This window comes from Staurois parvus, unplaced genomic scaffold (assembly GCF_062004578.1).
Source record: "Staurois parvus isolate SC_StPar_1 unplaced genomic scaffold, SC_StPar_1.0 ptg001468l, whole genome shotgun sequence".
Taxonomy (NCBI): domain Eukaryota; kingdom Metazoa; phylum Chordata; class Amphibia; order Anura; family Ranidae; genus Staurois; species Staurois parvus.
In genome coordinates, this window is record NW_028319264.1 from 551,073 (window position 1) to 571,052 (window position 19,980).

General features: G+C 43.0%; 1 protein-coding gene across 1 annotated transcript in view; it reads left to right on the forward strand.

Annotated features, from left to right (window-relative positions):
- The window catches only part of EED (embryonic ectoderm development), a 65,770-nt gene extending 46,526 nt beyond the window's left edge, over positions 1 to 19,244 (forward strand). The window contains exons 10-12 of the mRNA XM_089662417.1: positions 4,572 to 4,730; positions 9,139 to 9,212; positions 18,651 to 19,244. Of these exons, the coding sequence (XP_089518543.1) occupies positions 4,572 to 4,730; positions 9,139 to 9,212; positions 18,651 to 18,777 (360 nt within the window). The 3' untranslated portion in view covers positions 18,778 to 19,244. The remainder of the gene's footprint in view (positions 1 to 4,571; positions 4,731 to 9,138; positions 9,213 to 18,650) is intronic.
- Positions 19,245 to 19,980: the final 736 nt, after the last annotated feature.

Consider the following 19,980-nt stretch of genomic DNA (forward strand, 5'->3'; position numbering starts at 1 on the left):
TGATATATCAATATCTAATATAAACACATTCTGGAAAGTTGTGTACATCACAGAAATAGAGGTTTGATGAAGTCACAAGGCACGTGACGCAACGCGTCGGTACGCCATTTCCGGTACGAGGTGACGCACTTCCGGACGCAGCAGCCATATTGCTACACCCATTAACCATGCAGTACACCTATAGGATGTGGTGACAGGTGTTTTTTTACTAGCAATTTATGTGAGTGCAATATCAAGTATTTCCATTTTTCAAATAAAAAGATTACTGCACTATGGAAGGATATTTGTTTTGTATCACATGTATGTGGCCTTAAGTGGAGGTGGCGTGGATAAGGTGCGCTGGGGAGAAGTTCATATTCAATCTCATGGTCCCTGTGATGAGTGGAATTGTGGAGGTGAGCAGGCATTGCTGCCATTTGAGGATATTTTTTTTTTCTTTTTCGCTGGTGAAGATCACGTTGGCACAGTTTCACTAGCATGGACTTTGCTTTATAATTACACAGATATTTTCCTTTTTTGATCTTTTAATGTTTATTGTGTTTATATTAGATATTGATATACCAGCACGGGATGTGATTTCCCCCTTTTTTTAAGAACCACTTACACAATTTTATGGATATACATAATTTTTATGTTTTTTCCCTTTATATTGGTGAACATTCAATTGCATTTTTTGTAATTTTTTCCACTGAGCACTATTACACTCCACCGAAACTGCCTTACTCAAACTCTCCAACGACCTGCTAACCGCCAAATCTAATGGCCACTATTCATTGCTCCTACTCCTTGACCTCTCTGCGGCCTTCGACACAGTCGACCACCCCCTCCTCCTCAAAAAACTACACTCCCTCGGCCTCAGAGATTCTGCTCTCTCCTGGCTCTCATCCTACCTTTCACAACGCTCCTTCAGCGTTACCTATAATGCTACCACCTCCCCCTCACTCCCCCTCTCTGTTGGGGTCCCTCAAGGCTCTGTCCTCGGGCCCCTTCTCTTCTCCATCTACACCTCCTCCCTTGGCCAACTCATACACTCTCACGGCTTCAACTACCACCTATATGCCGACGACACACAAATCTATCTCTCAACCCCCCACCTCACCCCCTCAGTCTCCGCCCGAATCACACACCTACTGAGCGACATATCAGACTGTATGTCGCTCCACTTCCTTAAACTGAACCTCTCCAAAACCGAGTTTCTTGTCTTCCCCCCAGCCCGGACACCACCCCCCATTGACTTCTCCATCCTGTTCAACAACTCCACCATCAAACCCGCCCCGCAGGCCAGAGTACTTGGTGTCATTCTGGACTCCAGCCTATCCTTCCAGCCCCAAGTCCAATCTTTAACAAACTCGTGCAGACTCCACCTCCGCAACATCGCCAAATTACGCACGTTCCTAACCCCAGAAACCACTAAACAGCTCATCCACTCCCTCATCATATCACAACTCCACTACTGCAACTCCCTCCTCACTGGCCTGCCTCGCCACAGGCTATCCCCACTTCAGTCGATCCTGAATACGGCTGCCAGACTCATCCACCTTTCCAACCGCTCCATCTCCGCCACCCCCCTCTGCCAATCCCTCCACTGGCTTCCGATTGTGCAATGGATCAAATTCAAAATCCTAACACTGACGTACAAAGCTGTCCACCATACTGCCCCAAACTACATCACTGACCTAATAGCCAAGTACCACCCAACACGCACACTCCGCTCCTCACAAGACCTCCTTCTCTCTAGTTCCCTGGTCTCCTCCTCCCAGTGGCCTACTCGATGTTGACGTCAGGACGCTCTTTTCCCAGTGTGTGTCGGAGGTGATCCGCGGTGAGCGGGGATCGTCCACTACTTCAGTGCTGTGCATTGCTGGTTAAGCTGGTGTCTGTCTGGACACCTCTCTTGTGAGTTGTTTTGACATTTTATTAAATATATATGTGTTTTAAACGTACTGCACCATTATGTTTTTTTCTTTGTCCCTGAGTGACTCATGCATATATGGTGATATGGAGTTAAATGGAGAGATTCATCATGAGATCTTTGGCTGCAGAGTATTGCTTCTGGTAGTGATATGCTGTCCTTTATGCTGATTGCCATTATTGATCACCTGGACGTGACTATTATTGAAAATTACTACTTCTAATACCCTGGATATCGTTCACCCATCGCTCCCAGAGCACAAGCGCTATTGCTGGTCTATAATTTGATCAGCATTTAGCTCTGGTGAGTCCATCTAATTCATTTGGTGGTGGATTATTCACAGTGTTATGAATTCACAGAGGATTTTTTGAGTTTTGTTTTGGACTTGCACAGATTTATTATGGACACTTAATTATATGGTGATATATATTTTTATTGAGCGCATGCCCTCATTAGATATTGTTCACTTTGCCAAAATAATTTTATATATATTTTTTTGGTTGGGTGTTGCTGCTAACACACAGTTTAATTTTGTTATACAGTGTGGCGCTTTTTCTATTGGTTTATTTGATCTCCTCCTCCCATGCCAGCCTCCAGAACTTCTCCAGGGTGTTACCCATCCTCTGGAACTCCCTGCCCCAACCCATCAGATTATCACCTACTCTCCTCTCCTTTAGGCGCACCCTAAAAACCCATCTCTTCAGGAAAGCCTACCCCACCCCCTGCTAACCGACCTCCTCCACTCTTCCTACCACTCCATCCCCCACAGCTATCTCCACCTGTGCCACCATCCCCTCCCTCCTATATTGTAAGCTCGAAAGAGCAGGGCCCTCAATCCCCTCATGTTTTGCATTGTATTGGTATTGTTCTGTCGCATGTTCTGTCTCCCATTGTAATGTACAGCGCTGAGCGAACTATCGGCGCTTTATAAATACTGTATAATAATAATAATATTATGTTGGCACGGCTAGCATTATATATTATTGCACATGTGTTAGAATTGATCTATAGCGCTTCACTATATATTTATAAATTATAAATGGAGTTGCAGTTCAGTGAGTAAAATAAGTATTTAATCCCCTGCCAACCAACAATAATTCTGACTCCCACAGTCTGGCTATGTGCTCATGTGGTACACAGGTTAGTCCTGTCAATATAAGAAGGTGCTCCTAATGACAACTCGTTCTGTGTATAAAAGAAACTTGTCCACAGAATCTCTTCCATTTAAACCTCACCATCACCATGGGCAAGACGAAAGAGCTGTCAAAGGAGGTCGGGAACAAGACTGTAGACCTGCACAAGGTTGGAATGGGCTACAAGATCATCAGCAAGAAGCTTGGTGAGAAGGAGATAGCGGTTGGAGCGATTATTAGCAAATGGTAGAAATACAATATAACCATTAATCGCCCTCGGTCTGGAGCTCCATGCGAGATTTCACCTCACGGGGTAAGGATGATCATGAGGAAAGTGAGGGATCAGCCCAGAACTACATGGGAGGAGCTTGTGAATGATCTCAAGGCAGTTGGGACCACAATCGCTAAACAAACCATTGGTAACACAATACGTTGCCATGGATTGAAATCCCCCTCCTCAGGCAGACACATGTACAGGCCCATCTGAAGTTTTCCAATGAACATCTAAATTATTCAGAGAAGGATTGAAAGTGTTGTGGTCAGATGAGAAAAAAATTGAGCTCTTTGGCATTAATTTGACTTGTCGTGTTTGGAGGAAGAAAAATGCTGCCTACGACCCCAAGAACACCATCCCTACAGCCAAACACAGAGGTGGAAGCATTCTTTTTTTTTTCTCCAAAGGCACAGGCCGACTTTGCAGCATTGAGGGGTCAATGGATGAGGCCATGTATTGTAAAAATCTTGGATGAGAACCTTCTTCCCTCAGCCAGAACATTGAAGATGGGTCGTGGATGGGTCTTCCAGCATGACAATGACCCAAAACATACCGCAAAGGCAACAAAGGAGTGGCTCAAGAAGAAGCACATTAAGGTCTTGAAGGGGCATAGCCCTTAGACCTTAATCCTATAGAAAATGTATAGAGGGATCTGAAACTTCAAGTTTCCAAGCAACAGCCAAGAAACCTTAAGGATTTAGATAAGATCTGTAAAGAACAGTGGACCAAAATCCCTCCTGAGATGTGTGCAAACCTGGGAACCAACTGGAAGAAACGTCTGACCTCTGTGCTTGCCAACCAAGTGCTACGTCATGTTTTGCTTGGGATCAAATACTTATTTTACTCGCTGAGCTGCAACTCCATTTATAACATTTGTATTATGTATTGTTTTGGGATTTTTGGTTAATATTCTGTCTCTATCATTTTAAAATAGACCTATGATAAACATTATAAACCCTTCATTTCTTTGTAATTGAGGAAACTTTAATGAATCTGCAGGTAATCAAATAATAAATTTCCCCACTGTATAATATAGAAAGGGTAGCTGTAGTGGAAGGTGTGTCTATGTATATGTACAGTATGTGTGTATGCTTTGTCTGTACACATAAAGTGTTGAATTTTTAATAAAATGTTTCTTTAAATTTGGATCATGAACATCCCTACTGATTTTTGTTTTTTTTTGTGAAACAAGACTGATACAAAATCATTACCCGTATGGTTTTTATTTTGGTTTTGTGTTTTCTTCTATTAGTCATGTGAAAATGCCATTGTTTGCTGGAAACCAGGCAAAATGGAAGATGACATTGATAAGATCAAGCCCAACGAGTCCAATGTCACAATCCTGGGGAGGTTTGACTACAGCCAGTGTGATATCTGGTATATGAGATTTTCTATGGACTTCTGGCAAAAGGTGAGAGAAACTGTTCTTAAAGCATTCAGACCATAGGATAATTGGTAATACTTTTTTTTTTTTTTTTTGTTTTTTTTTTTAGTCGTTTAAAGTAGAACTATAGGCAACTTTCCCCCCCCATTTTTGGATAGTGTAAGTGAGGTTCTAACCCGTCAGTCTATTTTTTGCCATTTATGTCCCATTGGGGGGGGGATTTCCTTTTACTTTAAGTTAGGGCTGAGGAAGTTAGAGGAAATCTCTGCAAATTAATTTCTTGGGTTCCCCCAGGCCACCAAAACTAGGGTCCCCATTGGAAAATTCCCCCTTTTGGTTTTCAGGGGACAACCCAAAATCTGGAGAGTCTTTTACTGTTTATAATGGTAAACAGGACAAATGGAGAGGGTGAATCTCCGTAATGAGGGAACAGACAGCAATAAAAACCTAATAGTGTTCTAATCCCTCTCTACTCTATCTGAAACTAAAAAAAGTTTGCCTTTTGTTATGCTTCAATGTTCCTCCGATCGTTGGGGCTTTCAAGGCTCTCTGACATAAACTCTTGCATATGAAAAGTGGACAATCATAAAAGTATCCAGGACTTCAAATAAAAAAGGTTCTGTTCTTTGTGGCCTACAGTGTGTGGTTTTTATACAGACTGGGTAACAGAGGTACCAATTCATTTCTGTAGCAGTTTTGAAGAAACTGCCTTAGTGCTGCTTAAAGGCTGTCCACCTTTTTATAGATCATATTTCATGTTACACGTATGTCTGTTGTGTACCATGAAGAACTTTTGCATACAACATTGTTAAAAATGACACGCCCCAAAAGTTTACATACCCTGGAATGTTTTACCTTGGTACAGACACACAAAGTGACATACACAGGTTAAAATGGCTTCACAGGATAGTGATCATATGAAGCCATTCATAGTTGTTTGGCTCCTTTTTAAATTTTAATGATAACAGAAATCACCCAAATGGCCCGCATCAAAAGTTTACATCTCCTGGAATGTTAGGCCTTGGTACAGACACACAAGATGACACAGACGGGTTAAAATGGCAATTAAAGGTTAATTTCCCACGTCTGAAACTTTTTAATTGCAATCAGTGTTTGTGTATAAATAGTGAGTTTGTTAGCTTTCACATGGATGCACTGAGCCATGGGGAGCAGAAAAGAATGGTCAAAAGTCCTGCGTAACAAGGTAATCGAACTTTGTAAAGATGGAAAAGGATATAAAAAGATGTCCAAAGCCTTGCATATGCCAGTCAGTACTGTTCAATTGCTTACTAGAAAGTGGAAAATTGGGGGATCTCTTGATTCCAAGCCAAAGTAGTGTAGACCGGGAAAGATTGCAGCCACAACTGCCAGACATCTGAGATACAAAGAAAAACCTACAGGTAACTGCCGGAGAAATACAGGCTGCTCTGGAAAAAGATACAACTATACTTTATATTTGAACAAAAATGAACTGCATGGTCCAGATCCAAGAAAGAAGCCTTTATGGCACCAATGCCACAAAAAAGCTTGGTTATAATATGCCTGACAACAATTTGATATGCCTCACCGGGCTTTTTTGTGGCTTTTTATGGCACCAATGCCACAAAAAAGCTTGGTTATAATATGCCTGACAACAATTTGATATGCCTCACCGGGCTTTTTTGTGGCTTTTGAAGCAGTGAAGGCTTCTTTTTGGCAACTCGACCATGCAGTTAATTTTTGTTGAAGTATTGTTGAATTGTGCTCAGCAACGAGACCCATCTTTTTCCAGAGCAGCCTGTATTTCTCCTGAGGTTACCTGTGGGTTTTTCTCAGTATCAGGAGATTCCTAAACCTTTCACTTCTATCCTTTTCCATCTTTATAAAATTCCATTAACTTGTTACTGTCTTTTGACAGTTCTTTTCTGCTCCCCATGGCTCAGTATCTAGCCTGCTCAGTGCATCTATGTGAGAGCTAACAAACTCATTGATTTATTTATACACATACACTAATTTTAAAAGCCACAGATGTGGGAATTGAACCTTTTAATTGCCATTTTAACCTGTGTGCGTCTGTACCAAGGCCAAACATTCCAGTGGATGGAAACTTTTGATCAGGGCCATTTGGGTGATTTCTGTTGTGATTTTAAAAGGAGTTTGTGATAATAAATGGCTTCATATAATCACTATCCTTAAAGAAGACAGTTTTTTGGCATGATCAGTCATATTTTCAATATCAATGCCAAAATTTCATGATTTCTTCCGGGGTATGCAAACTTTTGAGTACAAGTGTATGTAAACTTCCTGGATACAAACCTTTAGAAACGAGCTTTAGAAAGTGCAAACTGCTTTCTGGTGATTTTCCCAAAGGAGGTAAAGAACGGGGTACTTCATGTAAAATTGCATATCCAGTTCACCTCTTTGAATGTGCTATGTACATCCAGAAAATGAACCTTTTAACCACTTGCCCTCCTGACCGGGACATTTTTTGTGTTACGGTGCTGCATTACTTTGACAATTGTGTGGTCATGCAACACCGCACCCAGATGAAATTTACATCCTCCCCCCCCCCCCCCCCCCCTAACGAATTGAGCTTTTTTTTTTTGGTGGTATTCGATCGCTTGTACAGGGTTTTTTTTTTTTTTTTACATTTTTGGTGCTAGAAGCAAGAAAGACTGATTAATTTTGAGGGGAAAAAAACCAATATTTTGGACTTTTTGCTATTAAACATGTCCAGTGAAAATAATTGAAATCATATTTCGTCATAAATTTAGGCCAAAATGTAGTTTGCTAAAAAAAATAAATAAATCCCAATGTGTAAATTAATTGGTTTACATGAAAGTTATAGTGTTTACAAATGGCAGTATAGATACTGGGATTTTTTTTTCTCCCTACTAGTAATGGCGGCGATCAGCGACTTTTAGCGGGACGGCGGCGGGAATTCTGATACTGGGGGGGAACTAACTTGGTGTTACTGACATCCCCAGTGACACCAATACAGTGATCAGTGCTAAAAAAAAAACAACACTGACACTGTACTAATGGCACTGGGCAGGAAGGGGTTGCAGTAGCAGCTATCAGCTTGTGTGCTTTTTCTTCAGCCGGCTTGAAAGTGATGCAGCAGCTCCATAGTCAGTATCCCCTCCTCCTGTGGTTCCCGGGATCAGTCACCAGCTAGGGGAGGGAGAGCGCTGTGAGACCGAGGCAAATCCATGCTTTGATCTCTCAGACAAACAGTGAAACCAGAAACTGTCACTTCTGGTTACAGATGCACCCTTTCCTGGCCAGAACAGCCAGAGGACACATCTAACCAAGCCAATCTGTGCTTGGTTAGATGGTGTGAAGGGCAAGGGAGACATTGGGGTCTATTAGACCCCTAATATCTCCATGAAGAGTACCTGTCACCTGCCCAATGCGATCATATAGGGCAGTGGTTCTCAACCTTCCTAATGCCGTGACCCTTTAATACAGTTCCTCATGTTGTGGTGACCCTCAACCATAAAATTATTTACCCAGTAATTATAATTCATGAGTGTCGTTTTACCTCCAGTACTGCTGCTTTCAACACAGTAGCTGCTTTCAACACAGTAGCTGCTTTCAACACAGTAGCTGCTCTTTACACATCGGAAATATGTGTTTTCTGATGGTCTTAGGGGACCCCTGTGAAAGGGTCGTTCGACCACCAAAGGGGTCTCGACCCACAGGTTGAGAACCACTGATATAGGGCTTTATTTACCCCTTGTAATAGCAATCAAGTAAAAGAAAAAAAGTTAAAGAAAATTACAATAAAATATATTAAAATTAAGAAAATTGTCATAACCACTATTACCCCCGCACACCTACCCAAGCCCAGGGTGTGCACACGTATGTAAACCGTGGTCGCACTACATGTGTGACATATCACCGCGAATGGCAGTGAGATCAATAATTCTAGCATAAGAACTAGTTGACTCGAAATTGATGAGCTGTAAATTCTTATAAGCGTCACCTATGGTGACTTTTGGACACTGTAGTTTTTGGTGATATCGCGGGTGCATGTAATTTTAAGACATGGAATGTTTAGTATCTATTTGCTCGATGCAACCTCTTCTTTTATATTTTAACCAAAAATGGGTATTCTATTGTGTATTTTTGCACTAAAATTCATTTAATTATATTTTCTCCTAAAAATTTGCAAACAGTTGTGCAAATATCAACCTCTTTATTCTACAGGAAAATAATATATTATTCTGGGGATTTAATTAATTTCATTGTCAAAAAATGTAGATTTTTTTTTTTTTTTACATGTATGCGAAAAATTTAAAAAATTGTTCTGAAGCTGAACTGGTTATAATCCTTACTGTGTGCCAGGTGTTTTTTTTTTTTTTTTTTTTTCTCTTAAAATAGTATAAAAATATGTATTGAGAGCAATCTCGAGGAAATGTTAATTGTCTCGTATAACTCTTTCCGTATCCAGATGCTTGCACTTGGAAACCAGGTGGGAAAGTTGTATGTCTGGGATCTTGAAGTAGAAGATCCACACAAAGCCAAGTAGGTGTCTGCTTAGCTACCCAGCATGCTTTATAATGCTTTCTCCAATTTGTAAAATTGTTTTTTATTGCAGTGTTAACTGTATTACGTTATGTTCTTGGTGTTAGTCGGCGTTGGACAGCTTTAGCATTACACAGGTGCTGCAGTATTGAGTATGTTTTATTTATTTAAATCCCATATTTTTATTATTATACAGTATTTATAAAGCGCCAACAGTTCGCTCAGCGCTGTACATTACAATGGAAGACCGAACATGCGACCGTACGATAACAATACAGTGTGATACACGAGGGGTTCGAGGGCCCTGCTCCTTGGAGCTTACAATCTAGGAGGGAGGGGATAGTGGTACAGGAGGAGATAGCTGTGGGGGATGGAGTGGTAGGAAGAATGGAGGAGGTCGGCAATTGGGTAGCCAGGCGGAAAGGTCATCAAGGAAGCGGGATACGGGTCCAGGAGGCCGGTAGATTACAGCAATCCTCAGGGGGGTTGGGGAGAATTGTCAGACGCAGTGGGCTTTGAAGGAAGGGGGGGTTTGGGAGGACTCGGAAGGTGCTCTGCGGTGACAGGAGCAGACCAACCCCACCACCTTTACGACCGTTAGGCCTGGGTGAGTGGGTCCAGATGAGACCTCCGTAGGAGAGTGCAGCAGGGGAGGTAGAGTCAGTGGGCTGGATCCAGGTTTCTGTGATCGCTAGGAGGTTGAGGGAGCAGGAATCAAAGAGGTCGTGGGAATCAAAGAGGTCGTGGATGGCAGTAAGCTTGTTGCTCACCGATCGGGCGTTCAGGAGTGCACATGAAAACGGAGGGGTGGTTTTAGGGAGCAGGGGGACAGATACTAAGTTGCGGGGCTTGCTGCAGGATGTGGAAGCGGGAGGGTGCTTTGTGGGTGAGCGAGGTGGTGGAGGGCCAGGGTTCGGGGAGATGTCCCCCGCTGTTAGAAGGAGAAGAAAGGTGGCATGGGAGCGGGATGTGCAGGAGCGTGTAAGTCTACCAGCGTGGGTGTTTGGGTTAGTGGGAGGGTGGAATATTAGGAGGAGGTGGTGGGTGCCATAGAGGGGCGAAGGAAGCAGTGAGGACACAATATGCAGTTTGGGAGGAGCAGAGGGATATAGAGAAGGGATTTTGCGAACGGAGGAGTGGAGTATGAGGAGGAGTGGAAGAGGCATTTAGGCAGGTACACGGGGTGGCGGATAGGTGCGGTGGGAGGCGTGGCTGTGGATAGTCCAGTGTGTGGTGGCGTATCTCATCGCTGTGTCTTCCGGTAGCTGGAGTTTAAGGGAGTGTGGATCAGGTGTGGAGGGATGGTGTCCAGGGGCGCTTGATTGGAGATTGTCTAGCGTGCAGTGGGGTTTATCGTTGTAATATCTTTCAGCTAGTGTTCTAGTCCTTTGGGTCAAGCTCGGTTGGGGTCGGCGTGAGTGGTGTCTGGGTGGTCGGATCAGGAGCGTTGTGCGGTTGTTTCTTGCGGGAGGATGCACGTGATCTTGCGGAGACTTGGCAGTGTTCATAATTCCTCCCACTACACAAAATATAATTATACTGAAAGGGTTTGCTTAGAGATTCATTTGGCTGTCTTGCTTAATCATGTAGAAATGGTGGGAAGAATTTACAGAGGTGTGCAGAATGAAATGTTGTGAGAAAACGCTGCAAACTACTTTTAACTGCTTTGGCGGGTAATGCAAGTACAACCAAGGCCAGTTTCACATGCGCTTCAGCTTCTATAAGAGCAGTGTGAACAGCAAGCTTTAACTAAGCATTAGCAGAGCTTTTGGCAAGCTTTGAAGTTATTTAAAGTACCATTCAGCTCCAGTTTGTAAATGTTGAACACAGATCCTAAAGGAAGTGCTGGTTGGTACTTTAAACACGCTGCTAGCACGCTTCAGCACTACTTGAAGCTTGTTGAAAGCCTGCTGAAGCCTGCTAGCAGCTTGTTTAACCCCTTGACACAAATATGCGGCCTCACAGAACTGGGCTTTTTTCTATGGGACCGCATATTTGCGTACCTGTCTTTCTGCTGGGAGCGCGCCGCACAGCGCGCTCCCAGCACAAAAACTGCGGTATCACTCAGGGTTCCATTCTAACGATCGGGACCCGGAACTCCTGATTCCGGGTCACATGATCGCGGTGATAGCCTCTGGCTATCAGTGATCAGTCACTGTACAGCCCGACCCTCTTGTTTTTTGTTTTTTTTTTCTCTATGAATGGAGGAGAGAGATATATTGTATCTCTGTACCTCCTGGCATAGAGGGGGAAAAAAGTTTGTAAAAAAAAAAAAATATAAATATTAAAAAATAAAGAACAAATACCTAGATCAAGGTTTGATCAAGTTCATTGCTAGGGTAAGTGTTTGGGTCAAGGTCAAAAGGTCAGGGTCAAAGGTCAGGATTAAAAAAAAAATTGGTATCAGTGTGTTTTTAGGTAAGAAAAACCAAAACAAAATGCACACTATTGTTCTGGGCTGTACTACGGGTACAAACAACAAATAACATACACATAGATGGTATCGCTGCGATCGTCAAGAGCTGGAGAATGTATTTTGGGTTCTTTTGATGGTAGGGTGTGGTAGTAACAAGAAACACACCAGGTCATTTGTGTGGGCCAGTTTTCCTTTGATAATACAAAAAATCAGGAGATATCCATTACCATTTACCACCAAATGAAAGCCCAATTTGTCCTGAAAAAAAAAGTGGTATAATCCACCTGGATGTACAAAGTAGTTGTGATGATCTGTACGGTTTTACTAACACACATCATCATTGCAGAATTGTGCTTGGGCATTTAGATATGTTTTACCCTTAGGCGTGAAGGGGTTAAAGTGGCAATCAGCAGTCCCATTAAGATCTGCGTATAACGCTTCCAAAAGCAGCCGAAGGGCACTGTAAAGGCTTAGAGCTGAGGCTTGCCGAAAGCTTTGCAAATGTTTGCTGAAAGTTTCATAAAAGCTTACTGTGCGCAATGCTCTTGCAACCCGTGGACGGGCACTGAAGAGAAGTGGTTTCAGGGGACTGGTCGCATAAAGAGCAGGGGCCTTTGGGAGTGAAGGACAAGGTAAATGTAACTTATTTTTAATTTCCCTGCATAAAACTAAGAACTCAACCATTGCAACATGGGCGGCACCTCACTGCAAGGGTAGAGTGCAAAAACACTGCTGCAGGTGAAGCCAAAACAAGGGATGGCGATCCAAGGGTTGGAGTGCCGATTCAGCTCACCACTGATGGCATTAGAAGAAGATCCGGACAGCAGCACATCTTGAGGGACCTCCTTTGCTCCTAAATATGGGCTCCTTGCCCAGCTTCCTCTGCTTGATGCCTCCGTGGCTGTTTTGTCATACTTAAGGCGGTAGTAGACTTTGCCCCTCAATTGCTCCTTCTCAATGCAGCCAGTGTGAGAAAGCTTTCCGATACAATTTGCCTAATTAGCGATCCTCGTTACACAAATAACAATGGAGTACTGATCGCCTTATCACTTCGTGAGTATTTTTGTTGTTATGGGTAAAATGACAACAAATAGTCTCAATCAAGGGGGTGAAGCCCTCCGTATGAGACCGGCGGTTACTCTGACGGCAAACGAGGCTTAGATCAAAAATTACTTCATGTTAACAAGTAATATTTAATAATTATCAGTTCATTAGGGGAGCCAGACCAAGAGTGTCAGTGATGTGTGGAATTATTGAGTGGATCCATTATCACTGTATCCAAAAGATGTTACTTCGATTCATATAAACCCACACTGTGGTGTTGGGATACAGTCTTACCACCCTGTAGACCTTCCCTCACATATTCCCATCGGGAAACTTTAGCAGTTCGTGGTACTCGAGGCTATCACTGTCCAACTGCTGTCACTCCACATAATCCATTGCCATGGTGTCCGGGCGTGGTATGGTGATGTCACGTGACGCTATGTGATGTCACATGAAGCTATGTGACATCGACGCTTTGCGCTTACATTCACATGTAGCCTCGTCAGGATAACGAGCAAGACCGTGGTATGGTAATGTCACGTGACGCTATGTGACATCAACGCGTTGCGCTTACATTCACACGTAGCCTCGTCAGGATAACGAGTAAGACCGTGGTATGGTGATGTCATGTGACGCTATGGGGTTTATTTACTAAAGCTGGAGAGTCCAAAATCAGACTCCCTTCTGCATAGAAACCAATCAGCTTCTAACCTCAGCTTGTTCAATGAAGCTTTGGCAATGAAACCTGGAAGCTGATTGGTTTCTATGCAGAAGGGAGTCTGATTTTGGACTCTCCAGCTTTAGTAAATAAACCCCAATGTGACATCAACGCGTTGCGCTTACATTCACACGTAGCCTCGTCAGGATAACGAGTAAGACCGTGGTATGGTGATGTCACGTGACACTATGTGACATTAACGCGTTGCGCTTACATTCACACGCGTAAGGTCCTATCTCGACACCACAGTGTGGGTTAATACGAATCGAAGTAACATATTTTGGATACAGTAGAGGGGTGTGCAAATTTAAAAAAAAAAACTACTTGTCCAGGGACTAAATCGGGGCCCCAATCTACTTGCCCTCATGACAATCTACTTGTCCAGATAAAAAGAAATTTTTTTTTAACCAAAACCGTATTTAAATCGGAGGTGATTTTATTAATGTTGAGGCTTTTAAAAACAAAAGAGGCTTTATGGCAACTTAAACATTTAATATTTTTTTTGTTCCAAAAATACTTTCTAGTTGTATATGATCTAAATGCTATCTTCTCTATTCTTCTATTAATAAAGCACAGCCAAAACAAGGACATGACATATTGTCTCCTGTTTCGCAGACGGGACTTATTGTAAACTGTAATATGAAGCAATGTAGGGAAAAACAGTACATCAAGCAGATACTGAAAATCATTTACCCCCCAATTGAGACAATTTGTTTTTGCTACCGTATATACTCGAGTATAAGCCGACCCAAATATAAGCCGAGGTACCTAATTTTACCACAAAAAACTGGGAAAAACTATTGACTCGAGTATAAGCCGAGGGTGGGAACACCAGTGGGAAGAATCGTGCCTCATCATTGGTATCAGTGGGAAGAATCGTGCCTCATCATTGGTATCAGTGGGAAGAATCGTGCCTCATCATTGGTATCAGTGGGAAGAATCGTGCCCCATCATTGGTGTCAGTGGGAGGAATAGTGCCCCATCATTGGTATCAGTGGGAGGAATAGCGTCCCATCATTGGTGTCAGTGGGAGGAATAGCGTCCCATCATTGGTGTCAGTGGGAGGAATAGCGCCCCATCATTGGTGTCAGTGGGAGGAATAGCGCCCCATCATTGGTGTCAGTGGGAGGAATAGCGCCCCATCATTGGTGTCAGTGGGAGGAATAGCGCCCCATCATTGGTGTCAGTGGGAGGAATAGCGCCCCATCATTGGTGTCAGTGGGAGGAATAGCGCCCCATCATTGGTGTCAGTGGGAGGAATAGCGCCCCATCATTGGTGTCAGTGGGAGGAATAGCGCCCCATCATTGGTGTCAGTGGGAGGAATAGCGCCCCATCATTGGTGTCAGTGGCGGGAATAGCGCCCCATCATTGGTATCAGTGGCGGGAATAGCACCCTTATATTGGTGTCAGTGGAATAGTGCCCCATCTTTGGTGTCAGTGGGAGGAATAGTGTCCCATCGTTGGTGTCAGTGGGAGGAATAGTGTCCCAACGTTGGTGTCAGTGGGAGGAATAGTGTCCCATCGTTGGTGTCAGTGGGGGGGGTGGAGGAATAGTGCCCCATCGTTGCTGTCAGTGAGGGGAGGAAAAGTGCCCCATCGTTGGTGTCAGTGGGGGGGGGAGGAATAGTATCCCATGATTGGTGTCAGTGGGGGGTGGAATAGTGCTCCATGATTGGTGTCAGTGGGGGGTGGAATAGTGCCCCATCGTTGGTGTCAGTGGGGGGTGGAATAGTGCCCCATCGTTGGTGTCAGTGGGGGGAGGAATAGTGCCCAATCGTTGGTGTCAGTGGGGGGGGAGGAAAAGTGCCCCATCGTTGGTGTCAGTGGGAGGAATAATGCCCCATCATTGGTATCAGTGACACCAATGATGGGGCACTATTCCTCCCACTGACACTTGCTGACCTGTTCCAGTATGGTGCTGCTGCAGCCAGCATATGTGGTTGCAGCAGTACCTAAGAACGGCACACTTACCTGCATCTCCTTCACTCGATTTTCGCGGGGCCGCTCAGCTCTGCCTCCTCGCTGGTGATTGGCCGCCTGTGTGCCTTTCCTGAGCTACAGTTCTGGCGACCAATCACTGGTGAGAAGGCGGAGCCGAGCAGCCGCGCGAACATCCAGTGGACGAACCGAATGAAGGAGCAGCCGCGCTTCCTGGACCGGATCGTCGTGGGACCGGAGCCAGCTAAGAGACAGCAGCCCCCTGCAGACGTTGACTCGAGTATAAGCCGAGGGGGCCGTTTTTCAGCACAAAAAATGTGCTGAAAAACTCGGCTTATACTGGAGTATATACGGTAATTGGCGATCCCTTCGGATGCTGCTTACTGTTATTCGGTGTGGTTTTTATTTTCCTCCCGTCCGAAGCCAGCACTATGTTATGTACAAGCATACCTCGGTTTACGATTGCCTCAACGTAATTTTCAGTTTACGAATGAAAATCCATTGAAAATAATGCTTCGGTATACAAATTTTTTTTCGCAATGCGAATGGATTAATTGGTTTTGAATGCATTTAGTTTTTTTTTTTTAATCATGTCCCTGTACAGTACAATGCCTTTAAAGTGCACTTTATGAAGAGTTTTTTTGAACAGATGAGACTTTTTTTTTTACTTTTTTCTGACCTCCGGAACAGATTGATTTTCAATGCATTCACAAATTTTTTTTAATCATGTCCCTTTATGTCTTTAAAGTGCACTTTTATAAAGAGTTTTGAACAGAGATAAAACTTTTAACTTTTTTTTTTTCTGACCTCTGGAATGGATTGATTTTCAGTGCATTTACTAATTCATTTTTAATCATGTCTTTGTACAGTATTCATGCCTAAGTGAACTTTATAAAGACATGATTACAAATGAATTAGTAAATGCACTGAAAATCAATTAATCTGTTCTGGAGGGCAGAAAAATGTAAAAAAGTCCTTAACCACTTCCTGTCCGGACACTTTCACCCCCTTCCTGCCCAGGCCAATTTTCAGCTTTCAGAGCTATCACATTTTGAATGACAATTGCGCGGTCATGCAACACTGTACCCAAATGAATATTTTACCATTTTTTTGAGACAGATAAAGCTTTATTTTGGTGGTATTTATTCACCGCTGGGATTTTTATTTTTTTTGCTATGTAAATGAAAAAGTCCAAAAATTTTGAAAAAAAGTGTTTTTTTAAATAAAATTTTGCAAATAATATTTCATCATAAATCTTGGCCAAAATTTATTCCGTTATCTTTTTAGTAAAAAAAAAATCCGAATTAGTTTATAACCAAAAATTATCATTTTTAAACATTTTTTTTTACATTTTTATTTTATTTTTCTATATTTATTTAATTTTTTTTTACATACTGTCACCCTAGCAGTACAGTGTCACCATGGTGACACTGTACTATTTGTGGGGGATGATGATTTTTTTTTTTTTTTTTTTTTACACTGATTGCTTTTACATCCTATATAGGTGTAAAAGCAATCATTTCTCTTTCTCTGTGTGCATTCTTGCACTCATTGAGAAGTACTGAGTGAGCTGTGATTGGTCACAGCTTGTCACATGGTACAAGGCTGTTGTGAATAGCCTTTTTACCATGTGACCTCTGTGATCATTCACAGATTTCACACGTAGTAAGCAATGATGTCACAAGTGACATCTTGCTTACTACTTTGCATGTGATCACTGATTCTCCAATCAGTGATCACATGATCGGGACCTCTGTGCCCGACGATCGGTGTTTCACTGTGTCCCGAGGACACAGCGGGCACAGCACCCAGGGAACGCGCACAAGCAGGGTGCGGGGAGGCCGTTTATAAACAGCCACCCGACCCTGCACTGCCACCGTCCGGCCGTTTTATATGCAACGGCTGGTCAGGAAGTGGTTAAAGTGCACTTTATAAAGAGTTTTGAACAGATCAAAGACTTTTTTTTTTATCTGTTCAAAACTCTTTATAAAGTGCACTTTAAGGACTTTTTTCTGACCTCTGGAACAAATTAGCTGGTTTTCAATGCATTCCTATGGGAAATCGCGTTTCGGTTTACAAATTTTTCGCATTACGAAAAGCCCCCCAGAACGAATTAAATTCGCAAACCGAGGTTCGCCTCTATTTTCTTCCGAGTCAGCAGCAATATGGGTTTCTGTCCTTTCTCCCTTCATGGCTAGAGAGGCTTTAGCAAAGCCTACTATGGCAACCCTGTTTGATGCAGGTGCACTAGGCTTGGCTATGCCAGTTTCACTCCACAGGTACTAATCTACGATGTACTAATATGGAGAAAGAGTGCTTTAGTTCCTCTTATATATGTGTTTTGCAGTGTCAGATACAGTCTGGATTTGATCCAGGTGATCTCCTCACTCGTGCCCCGTGCTGTGCACCAATGTTTACACCCCATGTGACTTGCAACGGCACGGGGGTGTACACAGGAAATTCTCCATGGGGCATTGCAGAGCAATACTGCAGTGAGGACATGACGGAGCCATGGCATGTTCCTGAAAGGACTAACACACGACAAGCGTGCCATAAACGGGACATGTGCTGGTGATGTCAAGTGAACAGCAATGCATTGCAGGAAACGTAAGCAGATGACAAGAGATCTAGAGGCAGCAATATATAAAGTATGTGTTGTTTATTAAAATGGGGAAAATGTAATAGGGAGAGTTTACTACCACTTTAATAAAGGAGATTCTCAGGGTGTGCAGCTGTCCAGATCAGGGGCGGACTGACAACTCATGGGGCCTCCGGGCAATAGGGGATCATGGGGCACCTGTGTCCTTGCCCAAACTCAAAAAAGCCTATAAAAAGGGTACCAGGGGCATCTCATGGGGCCCCCTACTGACCCCGGGCAGTGCCCAAGTTTCCAAATGGTCAGTCCGCTCCTGGTCCAGATCATCTTCTAATCACCAGAGTTCAGCTTTAATTACGCATCTGTTTTGCGTGGAATCTCTCCAGTGATGAATTTGGTGCAGACGTGCTAATCTGTAAGTTTGCTGTGTAGGATTTCTTTCTAAGTTAGTCACACATTTGCTCAGTAATGTCTTTCAATGGATCTCATTGCTCCTGTTTAGCATTGCCTAGCTTTGTGACAGAGTTGCTAAATGTCTCACAATCAGTTTCCCACATTTCCACACAACAGTCTCTGAAATAGTTTTCTTCCATTGTTGCTTTCACAGACGCCTTAAAGATATCACGTTGATTATGCTTTTTAGGCAGAGGATTTGTCTGTGAACAACACCCCCCTTCCCAATTTCACTTGATTTTTAAATAATTACAATTCTTTGTTTTTCCCAGGTGTACAACCCTCACACATCCCAAATGCGTAGCGGCAATCCGACAGACCAGCTTCAGCCGGGATAGTAGTACTCTCATAGCTGTATGTGACGATGCCACCATTTGGCGCTGGGATAGACTCCGGTGAATCCTCTTCTTGTGAAGAGACCTCCATATTCGGTGTAATGTACTATTCGCGTTTTGCGACCCGCGTTTTGTAGTAGGCCTGACGGCCATAGCCAATTTTAGTGATCTGGTTCTTCTCTGTACTGTTCCCTCGCTACAATTTCAGCTGCTTTTAATAAAAATTTATTTTTGTACAGCTTTCTGTAACGTCTGTTTTTATGGATTTTGATGTATTTACTGTCTACTGTATATGCCGTTTGTATGATTGTGTAATATGGGCATGTTGAAAACCAGAACGAGTATGTTCTATGTATGTAAATATCTTGTCTGGCCTTTTTAAAGAAGTTAATTTAAGATATCGTATTGTGGCAGTTACTTGATGTTATGAATCGGTGACTTAAAATACGAACTGCTCACAAGATGCTGAACTGAAATTTTCACGAAGCGTCTTTGTGAACCAATAAAATGAAATTAACAACAAAACCAAAATCTGGCTGTTTTATTTTATTTCAAATATACATTTTTAAAGAGCTGTAAACTCCTGTACTTGTGTTGATGATGCAACATTTTTTTTTATATAGTCATAGATTGTCTTTTTTCAACCTAACTACACAACTTGGAACGCAAATTCGTAGCTCAACCAAAAAATATACAGAAAAGATGAGTGCTCAGTGCATGTACCCCCTAAAGGTAATAAGTTGAAGCAAGACTAGGAAAAATTCATGGGTAGACAACCCTGGAGTGGGGGAAATCTACCAGAAAATGAGGGTCATAAAAATCACCAGGGTGCTGCATGGTCATTGTGTGGCTTTTTTTTTTTTTTTTTATTTATAAATATAGGATTCCCACTGCAGTTTTAACAGCTCGTCCCTCCTGGTGGACGCCATATGACGTCCTTTCTGGAATGTGTATTGCACATGCACGCAGGGCCTCGCTGCGGTGCGATCTCTCACCGTCCTTGTACCTCGGACACGGCCGATGATGGATCTGTGTATCAGCCCTTTTGCCAGTACCATGTGACCTGCTGTGACCAATCACAGCAGATCACATGACAGTTGTATACAATGGATGGCTTCCTTTCCTGCCATCCATTGTATACAATTGTGTCTAGCTGTGAGTGGTCACAGTGATCACATGCACAAGCTGGGCCAATCACAGCCCAGCTGTGTCATGTGATCAGCTGTGGCCAAATCACAGCTAAGCACAAAAAAAAAAACCCTGAAAG